Source organism: Petaurus breviceps, unplaced genomic scaffold, assembly GCF_028583685.1.
Source record: "Petaurus breviceps papuanus isolate PSGF00001 unplaced genomic scaffold, PetGlider_PUasm1.0 38, whole genome shotgun sequence".
Taxonomy (NCBI): Eukaryota; Metazoa; Chordata; class Mammalia; order Diprotodontia; family Petauridae; genus Petaurus; species Petaurus breviceps.
Genome location: NW_027186304.1, coordinates 96,299,067 through 96,310,591, shown reverse-complemented (window position 1 = coordinate 96,310,591; position 11,525 = coordinate 96,299,067). Strand labels below are relative to the sequence as shown.

The following is an 11,525-nucleotide window of genomic DNA, read 5'->3' as shown; positions in this document are numbered from 1 at the left end:
GCAGTACAATGGAAAAACACAGGATTTGAAGTCTAAATCCTATCTCTGTAGTTTACTACTTGTGTGACCTTTGACAAACCACTTTATTTCTCTGGGCTTTAGTTTTCTCATCTATAAAATGATGACATTGGATTAGATGGATCCCAAAAGTTCCTAACAGCTTTAAATCTATGATGCTAATTTAATTTTTTTTAATTAAAAAAATTGTTTTTATCGCTGTTCTATGGAAAGTCTATATACAGATAGTTAGCACCTTAAAGCATCAAAGTGTCCAGTATGTTCTGGTTCAGAGTATTTGCTTATTTCATACCTGAGAAATCTATCTGCATAGATGGATGGGCTGTATCCTGTGCCTTTTGGGCAGAAGTTGGAATGCTTGACTCCTTCTGAGAATTATAAGGACCATCACTTGGGTATTGTTAAATATGGACTCTGACCAAAGTTGTTTGCAGGCAGTGCTACAAAATATACAGTGAGATCATATGGAAAGAAGGGACTAGGACAAATTATGAGTGGATTTCAATTTTTGAAATTTTCTCATTAATTATAATGTTTCTACATAGTCTTATATGCTTATACAGTGTGTTACAAAAGACTTAGTGCAATTTTAAGTTTTAATATGCACAGTTTCCAAGCATTGGGATAACTAGTACCTGATGAAGAGGAAACAGTCAGGCATCTATGATTTTGTATTGATTTCAGTGAGTTATCCCAAGAACAGAAAGCTTCTGCCTGTGCCAACTACTAAATAACGAGTCATGAGACAAACCAAAGGGTTTAGGATGCTTGTAATTGTTATATGGTTGATACTTGCTCAGTGCCCATGGGATCCAAGAAAATCTTAGATTACCCTGAGTCCTGCCTATGGGATGGATGGATATTCTGATTGTTATTTAAGCAAGCATGACCTTGCATGACATTTTCTTTAGCTAACTTTAGGAAAGTATACTCCTTTCTGCAGAATTAATTTCCAGATTCTTGTTATTTAAAGCACTGTAGTTAGATCTATTGCTATTATGTTATATAAGTATATAAACCTAGAAATATTGAACACAAATCCAATCTTACATGTAAAATAAGTCATCATTCTAGCCTTTGTAGCCCATGATATTCCATAAGGTGATGGATAGACTATACAATGTTGATTAGTCTTCTGTTAAAAACAAAAGAAATTTGTAGACTGAAATGCAGACGTGTTCGATGGAAAAAAAAGTATAAAGGGACTTAGGTCATGATTTAATCTGAATTGCAAATGGATGTTTTTGTCCCAAATTTAAGATTATGAAATTTCAAATTTCTCATGTTAGTTTGTTTTTCTTCTTTTTAGATATTACTAAATCAATTTTGTTGACAGAATTGGGATCTAGCCGAGAACCGGAAATTGTAAAAATTATTCTTTCAAATATGGAGAGACTTCTTTGTATTCCTATTCATGGGTAAGGTATTCTCATCTTCTGTTGAAAATGTCAGAGAATTCTTATACTTTAGAATAAAAAATGATTTGTTTTTTCTGAAAATTGTAGGTCTTAACATAATAAAGGTTAAAATGTGGTTTAATTCTTATTTGGTCATCTTGGAATGTTCGTGTGGAGAAAAAAACTTAAAAATAATATTTGAACAGTTGCAGAATTTTTCCTTGAATATTTCAAAGGTAAAAGCTTTTAAAAATATTAAGTACATTTTGGTTTTATTTAGGATTCAGGGCTCCTAAAATTTAATATAATAAATACCTTTAGGAAAACCAACTTCTTCATCCGTTATGACTCCTGACAGTTTCTTTAGCGTAAAAATAAAATTACTGAATAATTACAGGTTTATGTGAGTATTGATTGTTTCAACTTTGCAATCTTACAAAATTTAGATTGGAAGAAAGCTTTGTAATCATCTATCTAGTCCAGGGCCGAATTCAATCCGTATATTTGTTTTAAATATAGAAACTTGTTTCTTTTCACAACTATTATGCAAGTAGTTGTTTTCCTTTACAAAGATTAGACCACCTGGTTACATATTCATTTGGAGATAATTTACTCAGAGAGATTGCAAGAAGCTTAGTGGAAACTATAAGTCTTGGTTTTTAGGTTGTTGATCAATTTCAGATCATTAATATGAAGAAGGCAACTAAAGTTTAGAGAATTAGTTATAGGGAGAGATCACCTCCCTGGATTTCAGGTTCCTTATCTTTAAAAAAGAGATAACAATAAAATGACCTATATCATTAGATTCTTGTGAGGAAAGAACTTTGTAGAGCATAAAGGACTATGTATTTGTGTGTTATCATTGTAGTTATTATACCAAAAACCTTCTTTTAAGGAATTGGGAAATTCAAAGTAATGGCTTCTGTAACAAATTTACTCAGACCTGCAAAGTATCATAAAAGAGCAAAATATTTCTACTTTTTACACAGAAGTATGAATTCTGGGAACAAAGGACAGTTGTTCAGTTTTAGTGCTTGGGCTTGTTTAAAAAGTATATCGGTTCCCCACATAATAAGGCAAAGTGGATTTCTCAACTCTGCTGAATCCTTTGGCACAGTAATTCTTTTGTAGTGTGTTTAGAATCAGAGAATCTCAGCATTTGAAAAAAAGTCAACTGTGAGACCATCAAGTTCAACCCACATTTGAAAAAAAAAAAAACCCTCTCCAACATACCTGACAAATGGTCATCCAACTCTTTACTGAAGACTTCCAGTGAAGATAATGGTAGTATTTATTTAGAGGTTTAAGATTTGCAAAGCACTTTACATATGTTATCTCCTTGAAGCCCATTCTAATTTAATAGCTCTCGTTGTTAAGTACTTTTTCCTTATATCAAGCCTAAATCTGCTTCTGCAACTTCTACTTGTTGCTATTAGTTCTGTCATTTGGAGACAAGCAGAACAAGTCCCATTTCTTTTCATTGCAGAGGTCCTTCAAACACTCGAAGACAATTGTCATTTCTTTTTCTTGTCTCCAGTCTAAGCATATTCTGCCCTTTAAGTGATCTTTATCTGACATGACTTTGAGACCCTTCACCATCCTGGTCAGTCTTTTTTGAATGCTTCCCAGTTTATCAGTGTTCCAGGCAGCAAGGTGTCACAGTGGATGGAGTGCTGGGCTTGGAGTAAGGAAAATTTTGCTTCAAATCCAACTGTAGCCACTCACTATCTGTGTGACATTGGGCAAGTCACTTAACCTCTGTTTGCTTCAATTTCTTCAGCTCTAAAATGGGAATAATAGTAGCACCTATCTCCTAGGGTTGTGATGAGGATTAAGTGAGGTAATATTTGCAAAGCACTTAGTATAGTTCCTAGCAAATAGTAAGCACTATCTAAATGCTAGCTATTGCTAGCTAGCTAGCTTCCTAAGATATGGCACCCAGAAATGAAAATAGTACTACGTATATCCTCTGATGAAGACAGAGAACAGGAGGACCATATTATCATATCCCTCTTTCTGGGCACACGGTCTCTCCCAGTGCTGACTTAGAGCATACACTTTGGATTTGCTTTATCAAACTGTTGATGTGTTTTGAGTTTCCAGCCTATTAAAACTCCACATCTTTTCATTTTTATGGCTACCTAGCCACAATTCCCCTATGTTATTTCTTTTGTATTTTTTAAAAATTCAGCTGTAAGACTTAAAAAAAGTATCACTATTTAATTTTATCTTCTCAGATTTGACCTAGTGTTCTAATCCAGGGGTGGGGAACCTGCGGCCTTGAGGCCACATGTGACCTTCTAGGTCCTCAAGTGTGACTTTGACTGAATCCAAAATTCAGTCAAAGAACTGCAATTTTTAGGACCTAGTGGGCCACATGTATCCTCAAGGTCCCAGGTTCCTCACCCCAGTTCTAATCTCTTAAGAACTTTTGGGAACTTGACTCTAGTGTCAAATATGTTAATGATCCCTTTTAGGTTTGGATATGATAAGGAGTCCTTTATGCCTTTATCTAAGTCATTGTTTAAAATGTTAAAAAAATCATAGAACCAACCATAGATCTCTAATGTACTCTACTGGAGACCTCCTCATAAGATCCAGTAATAACTACTCTTTTCACTTGGCTATTCAATTTGTTCTGAATAGACCCAATTGTACTGTTGTCTAGCCCATATGTCTTATTCTTATTCAGAAGAATAGCTTAAGAGATGACTAAATGCTTGGCTAAAATCTAGGTAAAATTATATTTCATATTTTCTTCATCCAATAGTCTAAAATCTAATGAGGTCATTCTGCTGTAAGCTGTTGTTGATGCTTCCTTTTCTAGATGGTCACTAATCATACACAGATACACAGCATTTGAGAATTTGGAAGGGACTTCAGTGGCCATCTAGTAGCGATATGGCTAAAAACAATTGCTACTATAACGTACCTGACAAGGTATCTGTTCTTAAAAGTGGGAGAACTCTCCATTTCTTGAGGCAATCCATCCCACTTTCTGAACAGTTCTAATTTTGGGGAAATCTTCCCTGCTGTCAAACCTAAATTAACTCCCTTTGCAACTTTACCTTTTGCCTCTAGTTCTGTCTTTTGGGGCCAAATAGAATGAGTCTAATCCTTCTATATAAGAGCCTTTCAGATACTTGATTAGAGCTACTATTTCTTTCTTATGTATTCTCTTCTCCAATCTGAACATCCCTAGTTTTTTAATCTGATCCTCCTATGACATGGGATCAAAGTCCTTCAACTTTTATGTTGTCTTCCTCTGGATTATTTCTGGACTGCTTTTCTTAAATTGGTGTCCAGAAATGAAAAGAATATTCCAAATGTGGTCTGATGAGAGTCCAGTATAATTGTATTATCACCTCCTAGTCCTGGAAACTGTTCTTTTTTTTTTTTTTTTGGTCTTTTGGAAGGCAATTGGGGTTAAGTAACGTGCGCAAGGTTACACAGTTAGTTTTTTGTGTGGGTGTGTGGGTGTAAAGTGTCTGAGGCCGTAACCAAACTTGAGTCCTCCTGACTCCGGGGCTGGTGCTTTACTCACTTTGCCACCTAGCTGCCCCGAAACTGTTCTCTTAATGTTGGCTAGGGATAGCATTAGGTTTTTTTCTGTTTTTTTTTTTTTTTTTTGGCTACCCTTTCACATGACTGATTCCTGTTGAGCCCTTCAGTCCACTAAAATCCCCGGATCTTTTTCAGAACTGATGTCTAACCATGCCCTTTCTATCTTATACTTATGGATTTAATTTTTTTGTTTCTAAGCATAAGACTACATTTTCCCCTATTGAACTTTATCTTATTAAAGTCAGGCTAGTCCTATAGTCTTATCAGGATTTTTTTTGGATTCATACTTTTACTGTCTAGTGTATTATCTATCTCCTTCTACCTTTGTCATTTGTAGATTTTATGGTTATGCTATCTATGCCTTTATTTAAATCATTAATAAAATGTTGAACAGTGGTGGGCCAAGCACAGATCCCCTACTAGAGATTCCTCACAGACTGATACTGAACTATCAACAAGTTCCATCCAATTTTAAAACCACATCAGCATCTTCAGACAGATTCTGTTTTTCTTCCTCATTGCTTCCCCTTGAATCTTCAAAATTTCTTTCAAAATTCAGCATCTCTCATCCCTCCTGAGATGATTTCACCTATAGAATTTTTAGTCTATGGGATTCTATCTACCTTTCTTCTGAATCCTTTGAAATGTTCTTGACCAATCTAGGGTACATTTTAGACTCTACCCTGATTTTCTCTCCTTCTGTACCACAAATTCTAGGAGGGGAGCGGTCACTTCCCCCTAGAGTTCCCTTTATTTCCACCCTAGCAACCAGCTCCTCCCTTTTAGTGAGAATCATATTCAGAATAGAACTTTCCCTTGTTTATTCTCCACTCTTTTGAAAGATGAAATTATTAAAGTAATTGAAGACTTTATTAGCTGCTCTGCTTTTTGCAGAGAGAGAGAGAGATCTATTAATTGAAGGAGCTCATCACTCTCTGTGCTTCAGTTTATGATCTGTTTCCCAGAGTCCTCATCTATTTCCCTTTTTTGGTGGAAAATATGACCTTCAACCAAATACTCTTTGTCATATTTCCCTCCTTTAAATCCTGTATTGCCAAACATATGTATGCCCTCTTATTTTACTATACTTTCCCTTCTTTTTACCTATTCTGTTTCTTTTGACTAAGGCAGCAATTCTATTTAATAAACATTTATTAAGCACCTACTACGTACTAGGCACTGTGATAAATGCAGATCTACATGTAAGAAAAAGACAATCCTTGCTTTCATGGAACTTTCAGTCTAATGTGGGAAAACAAAAGAAAGCTGAAGAGAGAGGGAGAAAACCATAGGGTACCCAGTGTCAGATTCCATGGAGTTTTAACCAAGTAAATCCAGTGATGGAAAATGGAGAGTTACCTGGAAAGTTCTGAATCCTCTATAAGGGAAAACTTCGGGAGGAATTTTTTGCTTCATCCTCTAGCCCTGCAGTTAAAAGGGTCTCAGAGGCTACAGAGGGAATTGCGAAGGTGTTGAGTGTAAAAAATTGTCAGTCTGCATGGTGACAAGATTTTATATGAGAAGTTCCCAAATTTATTTGCCCACTCTTCTCACTAGTATTTAAAAAAATATAGTTAATAAAAATATGTTTTTATGTTGACATGTAAATTGGATTTGTTATTTATAAGTGAATTGATAAATATTTAAAAATTTATCAATTTTAATTTCTAACATGGTAAATATCTATAAATATATATACTCATATTAACAAAAGCTCTTTGAGTCTTAAGTAATTTTTAAAAGTATTAAGGGATCATGAGACCAAAAAGTTTGGGAATTGCTAGAATTTGATAATCCAATCTAGTATCAAAATGCAGCAGTGGATTTCATTCCATTAGCATATGAAGTCAAATTTGCCTTCTTGTTTAAAGACCTCTAGTTCCTTTTATTTTTTCCTAAGTTTTGGGCATTTGATACTTTTAATAAATTTATAGAATTTTGCAAAGAATTCAAGACAAGCTTATAGTTTGCAGATTCCACTTGTCTTCCCTCCTCCCCTGTTTTTCAAAATTGTGATGACACTTGCCCTCCTCCTATCCTACATTACTCTGACCATGAGCTATCTTTATTTTTAAGACTTTCTCAAAATGAACCAAAGCCTTATTTTGTTACTCCCTTTGCTATTTTATCTTTGATTCTTAGACTAATGCTACAATTCAGTCAAGGATGACAGATCCTGTGATTTTTAAAGTTTATGATTTTTTTCTAATTATAAATCAAAGATTTTCAGTGGCTAAACTACTAGCACTTCTTATAATCCAAGATCATATTTATATTTTTATATGCTTTTATGTTATATGTTTACTGATATGTTTTTCATATATCAGTAAAATGAGCTAATTTCATGTTTGACAGATCTAAAAGTATGTGGCAACTGACAATCTTATTGTTATATTCCTGTTAGTGGAATTAAAAAAATTTTTTAATTTCCTCCTAGCCATATGTTCTCACTGATTAATATTAATATCACTAATACTGTTAGCAAATTACTCTCATTGGTTAATTTGTTAAAACATATTAAATAATTTAGTTAGGATCAACACTTGTTTTTGTAGAATGATTTTTATTATTATTTTGTAGAATTATTTTCTTAGAATATATACACAGGATCAGGAAATGATATACTATTAATCTTTCTTGATATATTAACCTTGATTAACCGATGGATGAATGGATAACAGATATTTCAGGTGGCACTCCATAAAGTGAATTGAGGACAGCAAGAACAGTCTTAAAGGATTTTTTTTTTCTTAGTAAATTTTGTTTAAAATATTGTGTTTTAGGATAAGGGGTGTTGGTACAGCAGCAGTAAATATGTGCCTTGTTGCAAGTGGAGGAGCAGATGCCTATTATGAAATGGGCATTCACTGTTGGGATATGGCAGGAGCTGGTGTTATCATTACTGAAGCTGGTGGAGTTCTTTTGGATGTAACAGGTAAATTATATGGTGGCAGAGAACCTTTAGCCTGCTTTCTGAGCCTCCTTCTATAATTCACTAATCCTTTTAAATGCTAGACTGTTTTTTGTTTTGTTTTGTTTTATGCTGGCTTCTTTTATGACTCAGTCCAAATCCCACCTGCTATAAGAGGCCTTTCCTGGTCCCTTCCCACTTACTGTCTCTCATATTAGTTTTGTTCCTTGAGATTATGTCTACTTTACTTGTAAATATCTTTTATGTCCATAATTGTTTGCTTGTTTTCTCCCATTATTAGAATGTGAGCTCCTTGAGGGTGGGAACTATTTTCATCTTTTATTGTGTGTGTCCTTAGTACTTAACACTGTGCCTCACATGTAGTAAGTGCTTAATAAAAGCTTATTGACCGATTGACTCAGCTTTTACCTTGGGGAAATCTATAATTGTTCACACAACCAAGATAAAAAGTGTGTGGGAAACTAGTGGTGACTCTGAATTGATTCATTGATTTATGTCTATGCTTCTCAAACTGTGTCAGTAGTCACAAGATTTTTGGTTAATTCCTTTGGGGTAATAGAGACTTGTTATCTCCTAAACCCACTTTTGGGTGAGTAGTTGCTTTGAAGAATTGTGTTTTATCTGAATTTGGCGAACTGAATTCTTTCACCTACCTCCCTTCTTCTCTTTTCTTTCTAGTTTAAGATTTGCTTTGCATAAACAAAGAACTAGAAAAATAGAAGTCAAATAAGTATTTTGAGCTAATAAATTGTGAATTAAAAAAAAGTTAAATAGTGATATGGGTCAAAGGTAGCAAAGAGGTCAGGGAAAAGAGTCAGCAAGAGAATGAAAGGGTTGGAGATAGAGAGATTTGGAAGCTTAACTGTCATATATGTCTTCCTGGACACCTAGAAGTTGAGAAAGATGTATAAATCTGTTTTCCAGACTTTGGAATGGGATATTTACAGGGCATTTGTTTGTATCAGATAAAGTAAACAAGCCTTGGAATCCCATTTATCTGATGCTTAAGCATCTGACACTTAAGCATCTGACACTCAATCTGACACATTATCTGATACTTAAGCACCATGAATGTACAGGAGGATATACTTTTTAACACTTTAGTAAGCCGTGAAATACTATAACTGATTGTACTGTATGTGTCCTGATTTTTTTTGAGCCCTCTTGTACTGCACGTGATTCATTGATGTGCTTGATTTTGATTTTAGGGGGCCCTTTTGACTTGATGTCACGAAGAATAATTGCTGCAAGCAGCAGAGCCTTGGCAGAAAGAATTTCCAAAGAAATCCAACTAATACCTCTTCGGAGAGATGATGAAGAATAATTGAGATGGTCTGAGTGGATGATTTAATTGCAAACCGCTTTTCTCCATGTCATATGCTGGGGATTGCAGATCATTCAAATCCAGCTGCAAGTTGAGCTTAAATGTATAGTGCCTCTTTCAAAAGTATAAGGTTGATTTTAAACTGTCCTTGATTTCAAAATTATAAAAATTAAAATTTGCTTACTTAGCAAAGTACAGAAAAGCATTCTTTTAACTTTTTAAAAATGGTTTTATTGGGAGGAAGTAATACATGGAGGGAAGGAGGAAGAACTGAAATAAATATGGTTCATAAAATATTCATTATCCCGTCAATTGAAATAGTCAAGGAGAAACTGTGGAGGAGCTTCTGGATATGTGGTCTTCAGAATATCCTATTAATGTGATATTTAGATACTTATGTGCCCTTAAGTTAAAAATAAACTTCTGTAGGAAGAAAATCTTAGGCCTGCAAAAACTATATTTTATTGAATTTTGTAAGACTGAAAAGCTAACTTCTTATGCAACACGGATCTTAAATTTTATTTTGAAGGCAACAATTCAAGAGTCAGAGTAATTGCTGAAAGGATTGAGTTGAATAGACTTTATTTGGCACCAGAATCTGATTATTGTTAAGGGGTATTTGCTCAGTGACTAGATATTTATCATTCCATATAACCATATTCCATTTAGGGATATTCGAAATTAATACAGTTTTTGTGACTACTTGAGAATTGTGCCAGTCCTAGGGAGAATTTATTTTAAACTCTTTGTTAACTGTCCTACTGCAGATTGCCAGGGCGAGGCTATATTTAAAGGATGCCAAAATAAGCATTGGAGAAATTAGGAAAAATCCCTTGGACCAAATATTTGATGCCATTTTCATCTGCCAAAGAGTCTTTTATTCACTTTGACATTTTGACTGATTCTAGTCATGTTGGTTGTTTTTGTAAACATTGCAGTGCAAATAGAGTAGAGTCATATTGACCTCTTTGGTATCCTCTAAAAGTAGTTCTTCTGTTTCACTTCCAGCAGAATCTTTAGCTTCAACTTTCCTCCATGGTCTTTGGCTTCTTTCTCCCATTTATGAAAAGGAAAAAGAAAAAATGACTAATATATATTTTAAAAGGATTAAATGGAACATAGAAGTTTTATGTTAAGCTAGTGTGTGTTTTATATTTGGTGAAGTTAAAAATGTTTAAAGTGTTCAAGGTGGGGAGTTATATTCGTTGTCTTGTATGTTGAATAGGTGATACTAAAATATAAGTATTACAATTGTTATACAGTTTACTGGTATTTAAAGCATCATGTACTGTATTATTCCAGCCATTTTGTTTTTTAAAAAAATCAGTTTGTTTTAGTTATAAATATTACAAATGTGGAATAAATAAAAAATATCGATATTTAAATTCAACAGTTCAATGACATTTATTAAGCATGTACTTTTACTTTTTTTGCCTTTTGGAGGGCAACTGGGGTTAAGTAACTTGCCCAAGGTTACATGGCTAGTTTTTTTGTGTTAAGTGTCTGAGGCTGGAACCGAACTCAGGTCCTCCTGACTCTGGGACCGGTGCTTTACTCACTGTACCACCTAGCCGCCCCTAAGCACGTACTTTTTACAAGGAATTATTAGGTTCTTGGAACACAAAGACAAAAGCCATATAGTGCCTGTCCTAATGAAAATTATTAAAAGTATATTCAGATTTTATGGGAATTTAAAAAATGAATAATGTAAATAGTTTGAACCTTACAGTTGAGATTGAAACTACAATCTTTTTCTTATAAAGCTTCTCTTTTTTGTAGTCCTGTTTTCTTAATTAGGCTATTAGCATACATATATTCTGTTCACCATCCACTAGTCCACCAATTTCTTTTTTTTTTTAATTTTATTTATTTATTTTTTAAAGCAATTGGGGTTAAGTAACTTGCTCAAGGTTACACGGCCAGTTATTTTGTGTGGGTGCCACACTCAGGAACCAATCCCGAGTCTCCCAGCACCTGGACCGGTGCTCTTACTGCACCACCTGGTGACCACCAATTTCTTCTAATTAAACATTTTTATGCTAATTAATTAGCTTTTCACTTGGCTAGCATTCAGTGTAATACTTTAAAAATGAGAAAGACTCAACAGTTTAGCCATCAAATAGTGACGTGTTTTTTGGAATAACTTTTAAGTCATTGTTTGGTCATTGGAACTTTAGGAGAATCAGAGTAATGAATAAGACATAACAACTATTTACCAATGATGTTAATGTGTTTCCATGTATAAATCTATAATACTCATAATGAAGAAACTGGACTTTGTGATTTTTCA

General features: G+C 34.2%; 1 protein-coding gene across 3 annotated transcripts in view; it reads left to right on the top strand.

Moving 5' to 3' along the window:
* Positions 1-10,620, top strand: part of IMPA1 (inositol monophosphatase 1) — a 50,640-nt gene extending 40,020 nt beyond the window's left edge. For all 3 annotated transcript variants that reach the window (XM_069100190.1, XM_069100191.1, XM_069100192.1), the window contains 3 exons: positions 1,328-1,436; positions 7,763-7,914; positions 9,120-10,620. In XM_069100190.1, coding sequence (XP_068956291.1) covers positions 1,328-1,436; positions 7,763-7,914; positions 9,120-9,235 — 377 coding nt within the window. In that variant the 3' untranslated portion in view covers positions 9,236-10,620. The remainder of the gene's footprint in view (positions 1-1,327; positions 1,437-7,762; positions 7,915-9,119) is intronic.
* Positions 10,621-11,525: the final 905 nt, after the last annotated feature.